Below are 21,443 nucleotides of genomic sequence, written 5' to 3'. Positions count from 1 at the left end.
CTGTTGAAGTATGTCTGTCAGCTTTTGCCTTAACAAATCCAAAGATGGAAGGCGATGACAATCTGGTATGTTCAACATTGTGTGAAAAAAGTCATTCCACATATCCAAATGAGGAAGCCTGAAGAAAGAAAACATGAAGGATAAAGTGCAGCATTAACATGCAGGGCAACCCTCTCTTGCTTCGAACTCCCACCGGCTCGGACAGCCGAATACAATTTTCACCCCCACAAAACTCAATGCATCAGCAATGGGAACAGTGGATCTACTCATAAATAAGAGATCTAATTAAATGTCTATACACACCTTGTTCCCCCAAAGTGATTTAAATAGTCTTAGCAATCACAATAGTTATTCAGTGGTAAAACTTTCTCTTTTAACTTTTTTTTAAAAGGACGTAAATTTGCTTTTTGCTCCCTGCATTTCTGTACTGCCAGAGTCTGATAATCTGGTCAATGGCTCTGTTGGCCTCACTGCACAGGTTCCAGGACCAGGCAGATGGGCTGGACCACCCAGAACAGAGCTCCGAAGCTAACTGCAAAAACTCCAGAACATGGACATGATGCACTGGGGGAGAGTCTGTGTTCCAGGCTGCAAGTCCAGCCCATTATTATCAGGCCTGCTGGGGGTTAACTTAAGGTTTCTCTCTGGTCAGAGACGGAAGCCTTCTGAATAGTGCTCTGGTCCTTCCACTATGAGCAAGAGAAAAAGTAAAGTAGTTGCTAAATTCATGACTCGTGTAGAATAAACCATAGTTGTTATAAGTTTTCTTCTGGGGAACCTAACCTATGCTCCATTTTATAGAATTACTGCTGACTGGTCTTTTTCTTGTCAGGGTCTGTAAAAATCCATCAGGGCTGTACACTTAAGATGAGTATATTTTTCAACATACGTTTTCACGCCACAAAAACATTTTTAAGAAAAAGTAACAGTGGCCCTGGCTGGTGTAGTTCAGTGGATTCAGCATGACCTGGGAACCAAAGGGTTGCTGGTTCAATTCCCAGTCAGGGCACATGCCTGGATTGTGGGCCAGGTCCCCAGTAGGGGGCACATGAGAGGCAACCACGCACTGATATTTCTCTCTTTCTCCCTCCCTTCCCCTCTGTCTAAAAATAAATAAATAAATTCTTTAAAATAAAGTAAAAATAATATATGGTACATGTACCAAATGCTGAGCTAAAACATTACCAATAGTTCACACTTTATTAAGAGAGCTATCCGTGTTGAAATGAAGAGTCCTAGTTTAGTCACTAATTTCCACTGATTTAATAGTCATACAGGGGTGGAACCTGGAAACCTTATCCTGTGATGGAGAGCTGCCTTATCACATTTATAATTTACAAAGCACTTCACAGGTATTATTTCTCTTCCTTCTTATAATATACACCTGGGACAAGCAAGAGCATTATTATTGCCACTTGCATAGGCTAGAAGACAAACAAGCAAAAACAGGAGGCTCAGTAACACCATGCGATGGGTGTGTATAGGATGCCAACTACTCGGCCTAAAGCTTCCAATGCTTCGATGACGGCACTGGCTGCTCGGCTGTCACAGATGGGAAGGGAGCAGAGAAGCTGTGGAACTTGCTCACTGTCCCCAGTGCCCAGGACTGTGCCATGTCACCATACTTTCCAAGGCACGGGTTTTCCATGCAATGGCAGAGATCCATTTCCCCCAGAGACAGAACTCAACGTTCTACCACATTTACTCTCTTCTCACTGGAGCACCTAATGCTAATACCTACCGTCTGAAAAGACCTTCAGGCTTCCAGATTCCGCCTTCATTTTTCACTTTCATATAAGAGCCAAAGAGCATGCAGTACACGGTTGCAGCAACTCCAAAGTAATCAATCTACAAAGAAGATACACCACACATGTCTAAAATATTAATTCTCACATCAGTATATTAAGATGTCTAACTTACTGAGCAAGATACATAATCACAAGATGTTACTTTTAAAGAATTTGGATGCCATCTGTTCAAGTATCCCACTGACGTGCCCTACTGAATGCCTGTGTAGGCTTTGCTGGAAGCTTCCACGAACTCATCACCCACTGCTCCCTGAGGTGGTCCCTTGGAAGCTGTTCTCCTTGAGCTGCTGTGTCCTTCCAAGTCTTTCGCTTGTTACCCACAGACAAGGCAGCGCTCCAGCCCCCCTGGCAGGGACAGCTTAGAAGGCCTCCTGCTCCTTCTCCCGGGACCCTGGCCTCTGCTCTCACTACGCCAAAGCCTCTCGCTGTGGAATGTGCTTGCGACTGAACACCAGCATGGCCTAAACCCAGGAAAGGAAACTTCAGCAGCTCACACTAACTAGATGGCCAAATTCATTTTGAAAATACAGAAAGTGTAATGAAGAAAAATGTTTCCAAATCTCTCATGTTACTTCTATACCTGGTAGTTCCATGGTTTGTTACTGAGCATCTCAGTACACTGAAAACCAGATGTTTCACACTTCGCTGTAAATGTAGCTCCTTTTGGAAAAAGTTTCATATCTATACTTTGACCCAGGTCAATCAGCGCCAAGCCAGCAGAAAAATCATCACCTTCTCTGTCCTGTTCCAAAAATCTGTACCAAACACAAAGAAGGGTCAGGCTGCATAAGCAGAGACAAAGTCTGCCGGGCAAATTATAAAAGGAGAACCCTGTTGAAAATGCAACACTCGCCTGCTTCCAAGTATGAAGTTGTCTGGCTTAATGTCCCCATGGATGATCTCACAGCCATGAACTTGTTCAATCATGTGCAGCATCCTGATAGTGAAGGACAGCACTAGAGCCTGAGGCATCACTTTCTCAGGGGTGTTTTTATAGAGATTAATGGCATTCTAGAAACAATGGGAAGTAGAATGATGAGTTGGCTACACAGGATCATGAAATTTCAAGTCAGGAGCTTTGCCCTGCCTGCGACTCCAATCACAACATTTGTGTCCACACCATCAAAGCTAGTACACTTACGAGTAATGTTCCATAGCTGTAGAGATCTCCCACTAATACACTGCCGTCCTGGAAGAAGTGGGCAGAATAGAACTTGATGAACATGTGTCGCACACTGGGCTTTAGTCTCTCCATCAGCTGGGTCCCAACATAGAATTCCCATGGGTTGGCGGGCTTCTGGACCTGCAAACCAGGTATGTGACATTCAAATGCAGTCTCACATTGGGATGGAAGCCACCTCCATCCCAGTGAAGAACGCAGGGTGGGAAGTAATGACAAGCCGGGTACTGTTTGCTGCAGTATGGGACCTGCTGCATCGGAATTCTAGTGGCAAGGCAATTCTGAGTCCTTGTAGGATAATTGTGGTTTTTAAGTGCTGGCTGTAGACCTAAATGAAACCACCACCATGTTAAAATAGAGGAAAAAAAGAAGAAAGAAAATAACAGGCTGGAAAACTCAAGGGCTAAAGTGCATTTCTCTATTGAACAAAAAGCTGCTCAAATCACTTACCTTCAACACAAATTTCTATTTACTTTTAGTATCCTTCACATCTCCATGGGTAACTTCATAGACCTGGGCAAAAGCCCCTTCTCCAAGAAGGTGATCGATATAGACCAGCAAAGAACCTTAGGAAACAGATACGTAAGCATGAAAATAAAGGCTCAACACATTAAAGACTTTACCAAAATGAAGTACCTACAAAATTGTCTCGGTGCTTGGATTACTTCAATAAATAAACACAGATGTAGCCCCTTCAGGAGATGCTTTCCTCATCCCGTGTGACAGTTAAATACCTGCCCCCAAATAGCCCCCTTCTCCAATGCTGTGACGAAGGAGCAGGGGCAGCACTGCCAGGCCGGCCGGTCCCCCTGGCCGGGAACTGGGCAGCGGCCCTCCCCCAACGTGCTCACATTGAAACGGGTCTTACCCGCGCTGTCTGCTTGACAAGACCATTGTGATGCTAGAAAGAACACGTGAAATCCTCTGTGAAGTGCTAAACGAAGTTTTAAACATACCTTGGAAAATGTATGTTCTAGATTAGAAGAAAAAGGACAAAGGACGATTGTCCCCATATTCCTGAGCACTAATTTTACTGAAGTAAACCTTTTGTTTTACACCAGTTGTGATGTTCAGAAAAGCTGCCCTGGTAGCAGAGTGCTCGTCTGCTCTGCATCTAGTTTCCCCTGTTGAGTTTTACGTAACTGAGGTACACTTGCCAGAAATAAAGATCCAATACCGGTACGTTACTATTAAGCAAACTCCTTACTTTATTCAGATATCACCACTTTCCCAAATGTTCCAGGACACAGCATCAAGTCTCCTTAGCCTCTGCTAGGCTGTTTCTAACTCCCTGTTTTTGATGACCAGGACAGTTGCAAGGAGTACTGGTCAGGCTATAGAATGTCCCCCAAACTGGATTTGTCTTGATGTTTTTCAATAACACTAAGGTTACTGTTTTAGGGAGAAAGACCACAGAGGTGAAGTTGTAATAAAATGTTTAATTAATTTAAAAGAAAATTCACATATACAAAATCAAATATAAAAAAGTAAGCATTTGGTTTCTTATCGGGCATATAAAAAGCTTGGAAGTCACCACTCCATCTTCACAATTAGAAAAAAACTTAAGCTCCAGTTGGTGTGGTTCAGTGGATTGAGGGCTGGCCTGTGAATCAAAGGGTCGCTGGGTCGATTCCCAGTCTAGGGCACATGCCTGGGTTGTGGGCCAGGTCTCTAGTGCAGGTGCACAAGAAGCAACCACACATTGATGTTTCTCTCCCTTTCTTTCTTCCTCCCTTCTCCTCTCTCTAAAAATAAATAAATCTTTAAAAAAAAAGAAAAAAGCTGAAAAACTGGAAATCTACAATTCTTAGATCTATCAGAGAACCGAAGTCACTGGCACACCATTGTCCCCCAAAACTGAGGAGTCAGGCAGGAGCAATCAAAGAATGAGAGCTTGCCAAAGCAGAGGTCCAGGACCCCCAACCTCAGGACAGGGTGGGTCATGACAGAAAGAAATGACACCTCAGATCATATTTAAGAACAAGTGTCTAGGGAAACCCAGACATAATAAGAGAGAAATAAGGACACAAAGGGAAATTTTTATTCTGATACTTCCAAAGACAGCAAACAGTAAACACAGCCTAATCCCAAGACAGATAAACACAAACCTTACATAAAGGCCTACTTACCTTAGTTCCTTTGTATAGGGAACTGATCAGCATGGCAATGGCAAATGTAGCCTAGTATTGATCTGGAAAACTGATCAATGAGAGGCAGCACACAGGAGCCAGGTGTGTAGATTGGCTTTCCCATGGGGAATCAGGCCTGCGTTGTACCTAGGCTGCTGTGCGACTTGCTTTTGCTGAAAGTCCCTCCCCCTGAGTTGAAACTGCAGGTGGTTAATGTGTATCTCTGAAGAAACTCCCTGAAGTCTGTGCTATGATGTCCCAAGGATGAAATGTAACCAAATCAATCATTTTTATTGTTCCCTTGCATCTGCAACTTTTTTCTTCTTTTGTTATCTATAAGAAGTAATTACTTAACTAAATCTAGAAATAATGAGAACCTCCTTTGATTTAATGAGACTGGAAAGCAATAAAAGCCTGTCCAGGCAAGGGTTGGGGCGCTCTCCCCTTGAGAGAGTGGCTGTGCTGTCCCTTGTTCTCCACAGGACTCGGCAGTCCATGAAAATCTGTTTACCTCATCCACAACCCACAGAGTCCAGAGGGCCCGAGTCTGCATCACCTCTGACCTAGTATATTAGGTCTGGCCTCTAATTAAAATTACAAGGCACACTAAAAGACAAAAAACACAGGTGGAAGAGACAGAGCAAGCATCAGAATCAGACATAAATATAGCAAATATTTTGAAATGTAAGATCAGAAATTAAACAGATTTATGAATAATACACTAAAGTCTCTAATGAAGAAGGCACAACATCTAAGACTAGGTGGGTAATGTAAGCAGACAAAATGAAACTAAGAATAATTCCAGAGGAAACGCTAGCCAAAAAATTAGTAACAGAAATAAAGACTGTCATATGGGCTCATCAATGTAGGCTTGCACATGGTTTAGGGGAAAAAAATCTCTGAACTTGAGGATATGTTGATAGAAACTCCCAGAACTGACATGCAGAGAGAAATGCTCCAGCACTGTGAGACAATTACAAAAGGTACAACGTGTATAAGACTACAAGAGGGGAGGAGGAAAAAAGAAACAGAAGAAATACTTGGGAGTAATTATGTCTGAGAAACTTCCAAAATTAGTGGCAGACACTGTCCGAGATCCAAGAATCTCAGAGAATACCAAGCAAGATAAACACAAAAAAATATTTGCACCTAACCAGTCAAACTGCAGGAAGTCAGACATGGAGCCAATACTGAAATTAGGCCGGGAGACAACACCACCCGCAGTGGAGGCAACGATAAGAATCATAGCAACTTTTCTGCAGAGAGTTGATGGAGTAAGGGTGGAAAGAAAAACACTGCCAATTCTGTGTCCAAACCATCTCTTCAAAGATGAAGAAGAAGTACTTTTTTATACAGACAAAAATTAAGGGTCTGTCACCAGTAAATCTTTCTTGCAAGAAAGAAATATTTTTAAAAGTTCTTCCCAGAGAGATAAGACGATATAGATGAGAAACTCAGACCAGCTCTGGCTAGTGTGGCTCAATGGACTGAGTGCCAGCCAGCCAGTGAACCAAGGGTCACTGGTTTGATTCCTAGTTAGGGCACATGCCTGGGCTGTGGGCCAGGTCTCCAGCTGGGTGTGCAAGAGGCAACCACACATTGATGTTTCTCTCCCTAGCTTTCTCCTTTCTTTCCTCTCTCTCAAGATGGATGGATGGATGGATGGATGGATCGATGGAAGGAAGGAAGGAAGGAAGGAAGAGAAAGAAAAGAAGGAAAGAAACTGAGAAACCAGAAAAGAGTAGGAAAAGGTATAAAATAAAATCTCTGATACATTTAGTAAGTATAACATATGGATAAATGAAATGAGTGACAGGACAGAAAAGAGAGCAAAGAATAAGGGCAAGAAATAGAAAAATAGTAACAAATACAGTAGATATTAATTCAACGACAACACCAATCACTTGAAATTATCAACAGACTAAACACATACCAATGAAAACAGAGACTGTCACAGTTGATAAAAACCCAAAACCCAACTACGTGTTGTCTATGAGAAACCCTTTAATATAAAGATAAATAAAAAGTAAAGTGATGGAGAAAGGCGTGCCATCTAACACGAATCAACGGAAAGCGGAAGTAGCTATGTTAACTTCAGACAGAGCACGCTTCAGAGCAAGGAAAGTTGTCGGGGGATAAAAAGGGATATCACTTGATGATGCAGAAGCCAATTCTCTAAGACGACGTAACAGTCCTTCATGTGTATGTGCCTAACAACAGAGCATTAAAATAGTGAGACAAGGTCCTAGCTGGGTGGCTCCATTGGTTGGAGCAGCATCCTGTACACCAAACGTTTGAAGATTCAATTCCCAGTAAGGCACATACCTAGGATGCAGATTCTATCCCTGGTTGGGGCACACACCGGAGGCAACCACANCAAGACCATTGTGATGCTAGAAAGAACATGTGAAATCCTCTGTGAAGTGCTAAACGAAGTTTTAAACATACCTTGGAAAATGTATGTTCTAGATTCCAAGAAAAAGGACAAAGTACGATTGTCCCCATATTCCTGAGCACTAATTTTATTGAAGTAAACCTTTGTTTTACACCAGTTGTGATGTACAGAAAAGCTGCCCTGGTAGCAGAGTGCTCGTCTGCTCTGCATCTGGTTTCCCCTATTGACTTTTACGTAACTGAGGTACACTCGCAAGAAATAAAGATCCAATACCAGTACGTTACTATTAAGCAAACTCCTTATTTTATTCAGATATCACCACTTTCCCAAATGTTCCAGGACACAGCATCAAGTCTCCTTAGCCTCTCCTAGGCTGTTTCTAGCTCCCTGTTTTTGATGACCAGGACAGTTGCAAGGAGTACTGGGCAGGCTATAGAATGTCCCCCAAACTGGATTTGTCTTGATGTTTTTCAATAACACTAAGGTTACTGTTTTGGGGAGAAAGACCACAGAGGTGAAGTTGTAATAAAATGCTTAACTAATTTAAAAGAAAATTCACATATACAAAATCAAATATAAAAAAGTAAGCATTTGGTTTCTTATCGGGCATATAAAAAGCTTGGAAGTCACCACTCCATCTTCACAATTAGAAAAAAACTTCAGCTCCAGCTGGACTGAGGGCTGGCCTGTGAATCAAAGGGTCGCTGGGTCGATTCCCAGTCTAGGGCACATGCCTGGGTTGTGGGCCAGGTCTCCAGTGCGGGTGCACAAGAGGCAACCACACATTGATGTTTCTCTCCCTTTCTTTCTCCCTCCCGTCTCCTCTCTCTAAAAATAAATAAATCTTTCAAAAAAAGAAAAAAGCTGAAAAACTGGAAATCTACAATTCTTAGATCTATCAGAGAACCGAAGTCACAGGCAAACCATTGTCCCCCAAACTGAGGAGTCAGGCAGGAGCAATTGAAGAATGAGAGCTTGTCAGAGCAGAGGTCCAGGACCCCCAACCCCAGGACAGGGTGGGTCATGACAGAAAGAAATGACATCTCAGATCATATTTAAGAACAAGTGTCTAGGGAAATCCAGACATAATAAGAGAGAAATAAGGACACAAAGGGAAATTTTTATTCTGATACTTCCAAAGACAGCAAACAGTAAACACAGCCTAATCCCAAGACAGATAAACACAAACCTTACATAAAGGCCTACTTATCTTAGTTCCTTTGTATAGGGAACCGATCAGCATGGCAATGGCAAATGTAGCCCAGTATTGATTTGGAAAACTGATCAATGAGAGGCAGCACACAGGAGCCAGGTGTGCAGATTGGCTTTCCCGTGGGGATTCAGGCCTGCGTTGTACCTAGGCTGCTGTGAGACTTGCTTTTGCTGAAAGTCCCTCCCCCTGAGTTGAAACTGCAGGTGGTTAATGTGTATCTCTGAAGCAACTCCCTGAAGTCTGTGCTATCACAACCCAAAGATGAAATGTAACCAATCAATCATTTTTATTGTTCCCTTGCATCTGCAACTTTTTTCTTCTTTGGTTATCTGTAAGAAATAATTACTTAACTAAATCTAGAAATAATGAGAACCTTCTTTGATTTAATGCGACTGGAAAGCAATAAAAGCCTGTCCAGGCAAGGGTCAGGGCGCTCTCCCCTTGAGAGAGTGGCCGTGCTGTCCCTTGTTCTCCACAGGACTCGGCAGTCCATGAAAATCTGTTTACTTCATCCACAACCCACAGAGTCCAGAGGGCCGGAGTCTGCATCACCTCTGACCTAGTATATTAGGTCTGGCCTCTAATTAAAATTACAAGGCACACTAAAAGACAAAAATCACAGCTGGAAGAGACAGAGCAAGCATCAGAACCAGACACAAATATAGCAAATATTTTGGAAATGTAAGATCAGAAATTAACTTCCGCCAAGATGGAGGCATAGGTGGAAACACTGTGCCTTCTCCCACAACCAAGTTTGGATACAACAAAAGTTTTGGAGAACTAAGACACACCCAGAGACCAGAAAACCGAATTATACGGAAGTCCGACAGCTAAGAACCATTCAACCGGGACGGTAAGAGAGGCAGAGCCAGCAGCGGAGCAGGGTCGGGAAGGACAGACCTAGCAGCGCAGGCAGCCCGGACCTAGTCGGGGTGCGGGGCAGACTGACCAAGGTCGCACATTCGTGCGCAGTGAGACGGACCACGCAGGCCCCGGGGGGCGAACCCAGTGGTGGAGGGCTGATAGCGGTGGCACACTCGCGTGCAGTGGAGCAGGGCGCGTGGCCCTGGTGACGGTGGTGGCTGCGGTGCTGGTGGGGGGTCCCGGCGGCAGGCGCCGGAGGGAAGCCATTGTCCCTCTTTGACCCCGCCCCCACATACGACGTCACAACCCAGCGACTGAGTTGCCCTCCTCTGGTGAAAACCTAGGGCTCCGAGCCTGCTACTTAACAGGCACAAACAGCCCAAAAGATGGTGCAAGAACTCAAAGTCCCAGAGCCAATAACTCTAAGCGACCAACAGATTGCCAGCCTCTCAGAAGCCCAATTTAAGACACTATTTATCAGGATGCTCACAGAATTGGTAGAGTACAGTCACAAATTAGAGGAACATATGAAGGCTAAACTAATTGAAATGAAGGGAGATGTCCAGGAAACCAATAGCGATGGAAAGGAAAATGGGACTCAAATCAATGGAATGGACCAGAAGGAAGAACGAAACATCCAACCAGAAAGGAATGAAGAAATGAGAATTCAAAAAAATGAGGAGAGGCTTAGGAACCTCCAGGACATCTTTAAACGTTCCAACATCCGGATTATAGGGGTACCAGAAGGGGGAAAGAAACAGCCACGAGTGGAAAACTTATTTGAACAAATAATAAAGGAGAACTTCCCCAGTCTGGCAAAGGAAATAGACTTCCAGGAAATCCAGGAAGCTCAGAGAGTGCCAAAGAAGTTGGACCCAAGAAGGAACACACCAAGGCACATCATAATTACATTAGCCAAGACTAAAATGAAGGAGAGAATCCTAGAAGCAGCAAGGGATAAGGGGACAGTCACCTACAAAGGAGTACCCATCAGACTGTCAGCGGATTTCTCAAAAGAGACCTTACAGGCAAGAAGGGGCTGGAAAGAAGTATTCCAAGTCATGAAATCCAAAGACCTACAGCCAAGATTGCTTTATCCAGCAAAACTTTCATTTAGAATGGAAGGACAGATAAAGTGCTTCTCAGATAAGGTCAAGTTCAAGGAGTTCATCATCACCAAGCCCTTATTATATGAAATGCTAAAGGGACTTATATAAGAAAAAGAAGATGAAAAATATGAACAGTGAAAGGACAGCAAACACACAGTTATTAACAACCACACCTAAAACAAAAGCAAACCAAGAGGACAGCTAGATCAGGAGTGGAACCATAGAAATGAAGAACACATGGAGGGTTAGAAACAGGGGGGTGGGAGGAGGAGAAAGGGGGAGAAGGCACAGAAAATAGCATAGATGGTAGGTAGAAAATAGATAGGGGGGAGGGCGAGAATAGTGGGGGAAATATAGAATCTAAAGAAGTTGAGACACGTGGTTATAAACTAAGGGGGGAGAAGGGTGGGGTAGGGAGTGTGCGGCTGGAGGGGAATGAAGGGGGAATAGAACAACTGTAATGGTATAATCAATAAACTATATTTTAAAAAAATTAAACAGATTTATGAATAATACACTAAGGTCTCTAATGAAGAAGGCACAACATCTAAGACTAGGTGGGTAGTGTAAGCAGACAAATTGAAACTGAGAAAGAATCCAAAGGAAATGCTAGACGTAAAAACAGTAACAGAAATAAAGACTGTCAGATGGGCTCACCAATGTAGGCTTGCACATGGTTTAGGGAAAAAAAATCTCTGAACTTGAGGATATGTTGATAGAAAACTCCCAGAACTGACATGCAGAGAGAAATGCTCCAGCACTGTGAGACAATTACAAAAGGTACAACGTGTATAAGACTACAAGAGGGAAGGAGGAAAAAAGAAACAGAAGAAATACTTGGGAGTAACTATGTCTGAGAAACTTCCAAAATTAGTGGCAGACACTGTCAGAGATCCAAGAATCTCAGAGAACACCAAGCAAGATAAACACAAAAAAATATCTGCACCTAACCAGTCAAACTGCAGGAAGTCAGACATGGAGCCAATACTGAAATTAGGCTGGGAGACAACACCACCTGCAGTGGAGGCAACGATAAGAATCACAGCAACTTTTCTGCAGACAGTTGATGGAGTAAGGGTGGAAAGAAAAACACTGCCAATTCTGTGTCCAAACCATCTCTTCAAAGATGAAGAAGAAGTACTTTTTTATACAGACAAAAATTAAGGGTTTGTCACCAGTAAATCTTTCTTGCAAGAAAGAAATATTTTTAAAAGTTCTTCCCAGAGAGATAAGACGATATAGATGAGAAACTCAGACCAGCTCTGGCTAGTGTGGCTCAATGGACTGAGTGCCAGCCAGCCAGTGAACCAAGGGTCACTGGTTTGATTCCTAGTTAGGGCACATGCCTGGGCTGTGGGCCAGGTCTCCAGCTGGGTGTGCAAGAGGCAACCACACATTGATGTTTCTCTCCCTAGCTTTCTCCTTTCTTTCCCCTCTCTCAAGATGGATGGATNTAAGGGTGGAAAGAAAAACACTGCCAATTCTGTGTCCAAACCATCTCTTCAAAGATGAAGAAGTACTTTTTTATACAGACAAAAATTAAGGGTCTGTCACCAGTAAATCTTTCTTGCAAGAAAGAAATATTTTTAAAAGTTCTTCCGAGAGAGATAAGACGATATAGATGAGAAACAGACCAGCTCTAGCTAGTGTGGCTCAATGGACTGAGTGCCAGCCAGCCAGTGAACCAAGGGTCACTGGTTTGATTCCTAGTCAGGGCACATGCCTGGGCTGCGGGCCAGGTCTCCAGCTGGGTGTGCAAGAGGCAACCACACATTGATGTTTCTCTCCCTAGCTTTCTCCTTTCTTTCCCCTCTCTCAAGATGGATGGATGGATGGATGGATGGATGGAAGGATGGAAGGATGGAAGGAAGGAAGGAAGGAAGAGAAAGAAAAGAAAGAAAGAAACTAAGAAACCAGAAACTTCAGACAGAGCACACTTCAGAGCAAGGAAAGTTGTTGGGGGATAAAAAGGGATATCACATGATGATGCAGAAGCCAATTCTCTAAGAAGACGTCCTTCATGTGTATGTGCCTAACAACAGAGCATTAAAATAGTGAGACAAGGTCCTAGCTGGGTGGCTCCATTGGTTGGAGCATCATCCTGTACACCAAACGTTTGAAGATTCAATTCCCAGTAAGGCACATACCTAGGATGCAGATTCTATCCCTGGTTGGGGCACACACAGGAGGCAACCACATGATGTTTCTCTCTCATATCAATATTTCTGTCTCTCTCTCTCTCCCTTCCACTCTATCTAAAGTCAACAAACACCCCTGGGTGAGGTTTAAAAAAAAAAAAACAGAGGCAAAATTGACAGACCTACAAGAATAGATGAACTCACTGTCATAGTGGGAGATTTTTCATCCCTTTATCAGGCAGACAATCAGTAAGGCCAAGGTTGAACTAAACAGAGCCACATATTCACTGACCTAATCAACATTTATACACTAATTCATCCAACAGATGAATACACATTCTTCTCAAGTTCACATGGAACATTCACCACGATCAACCACATTTTAGGCCATGAAACACACCTTAACAGATTAAAAAAATAAATAAATCACACAAAAAGTGCATTCAGACTACAATGGAATTAAACGAGTAATCAAAATAACGATAACGGGAAAACCCCCAAACACTTGGAGATGAAACAACACAAGTTCAAGAAAAAAATTTCAAGATAAAATGAAAACTATGCTTGAACTAAACAAAAATGAAAACAGTTTATTGAAACTGTTGGATGCAGCAAAAGCAGTGTTTAGAGGGGAACCTGTAGCATTAGAATTCATGTTAGAAAAGAACAAAGACCTAAAATCAATAGTTAGTTTCCGCCTTAGAAAAACAGAAAAAGAGCAAATTAAAACCAGCGCAGAAAAAATATTAGAACAAAAATCAATGAAATTAAAAAACAGAAAATCAATAGAGAATATTTAAAAAACCCCACAAAAGCTGATTTTTAAAAAAGATCAATAAAGCCAATAAGCCACTAGCCAGTTTACCTAAGAAAAAAAGAGGACCCATACTACCCTCACCAGAAATGAAACAGTGGCATCATTACAGATTCTATGAACATTTAAAAGGATAATAAAGAAATACTATGAGCAGTTCGATGTCCACAAATCTGATAACCTAGGAAAAATCGACCAATTCCTTGAAAGAAACAATCTCCTACAATGCACATAGGAATAGACTACTGGTTCTGTGGGTTTATATCTAAGTAAAGAAATTCAATCAGTAGCTAATAGCCTTCCCAAACAGAAGACACCAAGCCCAGATGGTCTCATTGGTTGATTCTACCAAACATTTAAAGAAGAAATACCAAACCTCTACAGCATCTTTCAAAGGACAGAACCACAGAGAAAACTTCCTAACCCATTCTATGAAGTCAGCATTACCCTAATATGAAATCAGGCAAACGCATTACAAGAAAACTATAAACCAACATCTCTAGTGAACATAGATGCAAAAGTTCTCAATACCACATTTTTAGGACTGTAAGACGCACCCACCCGCAGGGACTGCTCTGACGTCTTAGCTGTACCGCCTCCTGCCCCCCCGCCCCCATTTGGGAGGAAAATGCAGTGGTGACCCAGCTCCACCCTTCCCCACAGCAAGCCAGGTAAGCAACATTCAGGCGATAAGATGCACCTCCCTGCCCTCCCAAACTGGGGGTAGGGGGGTGGTGCTGGGGGGAGGGCCTTGTAGTCCCAAAAATGCAGTAAAATATTACCGAATAGAATCCAAAATGGTACAAATTATACATCACGACCATGTGGGATTTAATCCAGGTATGCAAGGTTGGCCAAACACTCAAAAACCAGTTAATGCAATCTATCACATATAGAGATTAAAACTAAAAATCACACGATCATTATCAAGAGCTGCAGAAAAAGTATTTTTTGTCAATACCCATTCATAACCACTCTGCAAACTAGGAATACAGGGGAACGTCTTCAACTTGATAAAGAACATCTACAAAAAACCTACAGCTAACATCATAGTTAAGAGTGAGAAACTAGGTTCATGTTTCCAACTAAGATCAGGAATTAGGTGAGGGCATGTCTTCTCCTTACTCATATTCAACATTATACTGGAAAGCCTAGCTAATGCAATAAGTCAAGAAAAGGAATTAAGAAAAACTTGGAAAGAGCTGTGATTCCTTCCACCAAGAATGGGCTTTCTTCTAAGGAACCGCAGTTGTGTGGATGCAGGCAGACTTTTTACACTAGAGCGCGTCACTCTATCATTTTTACCTGCACGTTCTGAGTCAGTCGGGCGCATCAGTCCTTTCAGCAGAACCTGCCTTAGGCACTTAACCTTTCATGGCTCAGGCGTGCCAAGACAAAAAAAAAAAGGCCCAAGTGAAAGAACAGATCGAAGCTCCAGAAAAAATATTACTAAGCAATGAAGAGATAGCCAACCTATCAGATGCACAGTTCAAAAAAACTGGTAATCAGGATGCTCACAGAATTGGTTGAATATAGTCACAAATTAGATGTACAAAACGAAGGTTATGATAAGTGAAATAAAGGAAAATGGGGACCAACAGTGATGGGAAAGAAACTGGGACTCAAATCAACAGTGTGGACCAGAAGGAAGAAACATTTAACCAGAAAAGAATGAAGAAACAAGGATTCAAAAGAAATGAGGAGAGGATTAGGAACCTCTGAAACATCTTTAAATGTTCCAACATTCCTATTATAAGGGTGCCAGAAGGAAAAGAGGAAGACCAAGAAATTGAAAACTTACTTGAAAACATAATGAAGGAGAACTTCCTCAATTTATTGGCAAAGGAAACGGACTTAGAGGAAGTCCAGGAAGCTCAGAGAGTCCCAAACAAGTTGGACCCAAGGAAGCACACACCAAGGCACATCATAATCAAACTACCCAAGATCAAAGATAAGGCGCGGATATTAAAAACAGCAAGAGAGAACTCTGGCTGGTGTAGCTCAGTGGATTGAGTGCGGGCCTGTGAACCAAACAATCACAGTTCGATTCCCAGTCAGGGCACATGCAGGGGAGTTGCAGGCCAGTTCCCAGCAGGGGACTCACGAGAGGCAACCATACATTGATGTTTCTCTCCTTCTCTCCTTCCCTTCCCCTCTAAAGATAAATAACTAAGATCTTAAAAAAAAAAAAAAAAAAAAACAGCAAGAGAAAAGAAGACAGTTACCTACAAAGGAGTTCCCATAAGACTGTCAGTTGATTTCTCCAAAGAAATCTTGCAGGCAGGAAGGGGCTGGAAAGAAGTATTCAAAGTCATGAAAGGCAAGGCTCTACATCCAAGATTACTCTATTCAGCAAAGCTTTTATATAGAATGGAAGGGCAGATAAAGTGCTTCTCAGATAAGGTCAAGTTCAAGGAGTTCATCATCACTGAACCTTTATTACAGGAAATGTTAAAGGAACTTATCTAAGAGAAAGATAAAAAATATGAACCGTAAAATGACAACAAACTCACAGTCATTAATGACCACACCTACAACAAAAACAAAAACAAAAACTAAGCAAATAACTACAACAGGAACAGAATCACAGAAATAGAGAACACATGGAGGGTTATCAGTGGGGGAGTAGGAGGGGGAGAGAAGGGAGAAGGTACAGAGAATAAGTAAAATAAATGGTAGGAAGAAAATAGGGGGGGTTAAGAATAATATAGGAAATGTAGAAGCCAAAGAATTTGTATGTATGACCCATGGAGATGAACTAAAGGGGGGGTGATGTGGGTGGGAGGGAGTGTGTCGGGGGGAGGGGAATGAAGGGGGAAAATGGGACAACTGTAATAGCATAATCGATAAAATATATTATTAAAAGAAAAGGAAATAAGAGGCATACAGATTGGAAGAGAGAAATAAAAGTCTTTGTACACAGAAGATAGCATTGTCTATCCAGAAAATCCCAAAGAATCAACAAAAATCTGTAGCTAATAAGCAATTATAGCAAGGTTGCAGGATATAAGATTAATATACAAAACTCAGCTGCTTTCCCATGTTCTACAAGTGAGTAAGTAGAATTTGGAATTAAAAACGCAATATATTACCACTAGCACCATAGGTATACGAAGCTTATTAAAACACTTGGGTATAGATGTAAGAAAATATGTACAAGATCTATCTATATGAGGAAAACAACAAAACTCTGATAAAAGAAATCAAAGATTTCTTTTACATGAATAGGAAAACAATAGTCAAGATGTTATTCTTCCCAACTTAATCTATAGATTCAATGTAATCCCAATCAAAATCCCAACAAGTTATTTCACGGATATTGGCAAAAATCTAAAGTGTATGTGGGGAGGAAAAAGACCCAGAATAGCCAGCACATTATGGAAGAATAACAAGTCAAATGACTGACACGACCTGACATGAAGCCTTACTATAAAAGCTGCCATAATCAGGACACTGGTACTGGTGAAAGAATAGACAAATACATCAATGGAAGAAAGAAAAAGAGACCCAGAAATAGAACCAAACAAATATAGTCAGCTGCTCACTGACAAGGCAAAGGCAATTCAATTAAGAAAGGAGAGTCTTTTCAACAAATGGTGCTAGAACTGAACATCAACATGCAAAAATAAATCTAGACAGAGAACCTTTCACCAGTTAGGTCAAATGGACCATATACCCAAACATAAAACACAAACCTGTCAGAGTACTGGAAGATAAGATAGGTGACCTTGTATTTGCCAATAGAGAAAAGAATTGATAAATTGGACTTCATTACAATTACCACAAAAACTTCTGCCTACACAGTTAATAGAATGAAGAGATAAGCCAGAGACTGAGAGAAAATTTCTGCAAAACACTTATCTGATAAGGGACTATTATCCAAAATACCCAATGAACTCTTAAAACTCAACACTTAAAAAAATGAACAGCTCAACTTAAAAAGGGGACAAAAGATCTAAACATATAACTCAGCAAAGAGAATATACAGATAGCAAATAAACAATCGAAGATCACAAAAGTATTCAACATTGTATGTCATTGGGCAACTGCAATTGAAACCAATGACGAGAAACCACTGCACACCTATCAGAACGGCTAAAACTGAAAACACCGACACCACCCAATGACGTGAGGGTGTGACATGAGGGGGCGGAGCAAGAGAACTATCATTTTTTGCTGGTGGGAATGCAAAATGGTACAAAACCTGCTGGAAGACAGTTTGGCAGTTTCTTACAAAAGTAAACATATTCTTACCATATGACCAAGCAATCTAACTCCTTGGTATTTACAGAAATGAACTGAAATTTATGTCCACTCAAAAACTGCACTGGAATGTTTACAGCAGCCAAAACTGGCAAAACTTGGAAGCAGCCAAAATGGCCTCCAATAGGTGAACGAGTAAATAAATGATGGTACATTCACAGTGGATTACTACACAGTGGATTAGCCATTCAAAAGAGCTATAAAGCCATTAAAAGACATGGAGAAAACTTAAATGCATTGTTGCTAAGCAAAAGAAGCCAGTCTGAGAAGTATACACACTACATGTATTTACATATATGTAAGTATTACAACTATATGACATTCTGGAAAACACAAAATGACGGAGACAGTAGTAAAAACATGAGAGGCTGCCAGGGTTTCAGGTGGAGGGAGGAGGGGGGATGAGCATGTGAACACTGGGCACTTTCAGGGCAGTGAGACTACCCTGTACGGTCCTGTAGTGATGGATGCACGTCATTCCACATTTCTCAAAACAGAGTGCACAGTACCAAGAGAGGGTATCCTAATATACACTTTAGTTAATAGTAATATAACAACATTGGCTCATTAACGTCAACAAATGTACTACTAATGCAAATGCTCATTAGGGTGCCTATATACATATATGGGCATGGGAAGCTCGTTGCAAGAAGGGATGTCCCATTGTCATCCACACCCACTGTCCCACTTACAGCCATTTTATTAGTTTTGAGTATCTTTCAAGAGTTCTCTGGAAATAGTCAAATATGTATATCTGAGCTTCCCCCTTTTCAGAAAAAAACCCAGCAGTACATAGTACTAGTCTGACCTTTCAGTTAACCGCATGTTTGAGAGGTCATCTCCTGTAAGCACAGAGAGCTGCATGGCACTGCAGAGGTGTCCAGCCACTTACTGAAGCAGTTCCCACTGACATCTATGGAGCTTCAACCTGCTGCTTTTACATGCACGCTATTTGGAATGTACGTAACTTATCTGCAGGAAATTCTCAAACGTGGTGTGTCTTAAAAGTATGTGCATTCCAGTAACAAACTACAGAAATGATCCCTGGAAGTATAGTCTTAAAAGTATGTGCATTCTAAATTTTGATTAGGTATTGCCAACTGGCTTCCTGTAAGTTGGAGCCCCAACAGCAATCAAAACGCTACTTTCTGTCACAGCCTAACAAAGTGTTCTGCTTGGTCCTACGGGTAAAAGGTGGCAGGGGTGCCAGGTGCAGAATCACACACACACCGGGTACCACCGACTTCCCACAGAGAAACAAGAGTTTAAAGTTTTACTACCACACAGGTCTTACCCAGTTGAAACTCAGTCTTGGGCTTGATGGCAGGAAGCTTACACTGCCACTCAAAAGCATTTGGATAGGAGCACACTGGCTGAGAAAGCCCGGACAGAAGTTTGGAAATCAATCGATCATCCCATGGATTTTCCACACTGAAGTCTTAAAGGAATGAAGGAATGGGAACAAAAAAAGAAAAATTCAGTGCCTAAGATACACAAATAAAGCAAGCGAGACGTGCATTAAATAAGCTTTCAAAAGCCTCATTGTAAAAAGCATCAATTCAAATAACAACCATTTTCAAAAGTCAAAATGGGTGGTTCTGAAGCAGTTATTTGTCATTTTAGCTCTATAATAGATCAGCATTCAGATGGGAGAAAGGAAATCAACAGCAAGGTACCTGTCTCTCTCATCTGGAATTGCTAGATACAACCTTTAGCACAATTATGGGTGCACACCTTTCAAGGCAGACTTGGGTATCGGTTACTGCTAACATGCTCAGATATATATTCTCTAAATTGCTTTTCTACTTGTATCTACAAAACACGTTGCCTTTTAACACTTACACTACCTATGCGCAATCTGCAAGTATGAGATACTTTGGGCTCACAAGAGAAATCCTTCCTGAAAGGAGGAAAAATGCCAGTGGCAATTGTCAAAGACTAATCCAGCATACTTCACATTTCCTTAGTGATGAGCCTGTGTAGGACACTGTCCTGAGTACTTGGCATTTAGTAACTCACTTGGCCCTTACAATAAGACTGAAGTGGGTACGACTGTTTCCACCCCTTTACAGAAAGGGGGCCACAAAGGACTGAAATAATCTCAGCCAAGATCACATGACCTCATAAAAGAGGGAGTGAAGATTAGAACCCAGCCAGTCTGTCCCCAGACACTGTACTTCTAACCACCAGGCAAGATGTTTCTGTGTAGCCTGGGGTTGGGAGTCTCTTAACTCTGAGCTTGGTCACTTTCCTGTAAAATGGAGATAATAGCACTATATTAAATGCTTGGCACACAGTAGGTCCTCCAATACCAATTCCCTCTTCCAATAGGTAGTTATTTTGACACTTTCTTAAAACGGATGAACTTACTCTCATGCATGCTATTGTTACACTACCTTGTGATACAGCATGCAAGTTCTGTCTGCACTGTGTTCTACTCAGTGATATTCGAGTCCCTGCTCTGAGCTTTCCACGAAGCAGCTTTTACCAGGAGACTGTCCTTATTAAGGGGCACAATGAGGACTGGGAATCTCTTCATACTTGGGGTACTAACACTCCTAAGTGAACGAGGATGCAACCATTCTGCCTGGAGCCCAGCACTGGTGACTGATGGCTCCGCCACCACAGGAAGGTCAGGGTCCATGAGTGTACAAGCCTCCAGGCTCTGCTCCGCCCTGCTGGTCAGCACGCCACCGGGAGTTGGCTGGCTCAGATGTAGCGAGGATGCTGAAGACGCTTTGGTGGGGGATGCTGATTCTGGGCTTTTCTCTTGCATTGAACTGGATACATAAAAGGAATGAGAGAGGAAGAAACAAAACACTACGTGGTTACAAGTCTATGGATTTGATCACATGAAAGTCTCAGAAGTAGCTTCCTTTCACTCTAGGAATGACATTTCAAAAGTGATTAAAGTATTTTCTTCAGGAAACCCCCCCCCAAATATGCAAATACACAGTCACATGATTCACTTTGATTCACTTCTACTATACTAGAAGTGAATCAAAGGCATGGTAATATAGTAGATAAGTAGATGGGTAATGCAGGGAATAGTGTTTAGTAGGAAACGTTGAGAGGAACAGGCTTATTTCCCCGTACTTAGGTTAGGTAAGTATTGGTATTGTCACCAAGACCGAACACTTATCTTTACTCCAAAATGCCCTCTTTTACAACACTGAAACAAACAGAAAGTGTGAATCACAATCCAACAACCTAACACTGGTACCTTTCCACAATTATATATACAGTATATCTATATGTAAAGTCAATCCTCATTACTCATGAATTCTGTATTTTTGAATTTTCATTCATGCTAAAACTTACTTGTAAACCCCAAATCAATACTCAACCTGCAGAGATGCAGAGTGGCAAAAAATTTGAGTCACACAAAAATATGGTCCCAGGTGAGGGGTAAGGACTGAATTGTTTTGTTTCAGCTCTGATACTGTAAATGGGTCTTCTTTTTTTTTAAATATATTTTATTGATTATACCATTACACTTGTTCTATTCCCCCCCTTCAATCCCTTCCACC

The 21,443-nt window shown here is 41.8% G+C and overlaps 1 protein-coding gene and 1 pseudogene across 1 annotated transcript; both read right to left on the bottom strand.

Moving 5' to 3' along the window:
• Positions 1-22: 22 nt before the first annotated feature.
• Positions 23-20,776, bottom strand: LOC118993276 (mitotic checkpoint serine/threonine-protein kinase BUB1-like; the record flags this gene model as incomplete). Its single annotated transcript, XM_037055533.1, is given in 8 exon segments — positions 23-118; positions 1,742-1,848; positions 2,389-2,563; positions 2,662-2,819; positions 2,950-3,111; positions 3,439-3,554; positions 19,208-19,351; positions 20,455-20,776. Coding segments are annotated over 8 exon segments (1,193 nt in total), but the record flags the coding sequence as incomplete, so codon positions are not given.
• On the bottom strand, positions 18,903-18,973 carry LOC118993277 (uncharacterized; annotated as a pseudogene).
• Positions 20,777-21,443: the final 667 nt, after the last annotated feature.

This window comes from Sturnira hondurensis, unplaced genomic scaffold (assembly GCF_014824575.4).
Source record: "Sturnira hondurensis isolate 20B ecotype Veracruz unplaced genomic scaffold, ASM1482457v3 Scaffold0008651, whole genome shotgun sequence".
In the NCBI taxonomy this organism is placed as follows: Eukaryota; Metazoa; Chordata; class Mammalia; order Chiroptera; family Phyllostomidae; genus Sturnira; species Sturnira hondurensis.
This window is presented reverse-complemented; position numbering and strand designations above follow the sequence as displayed.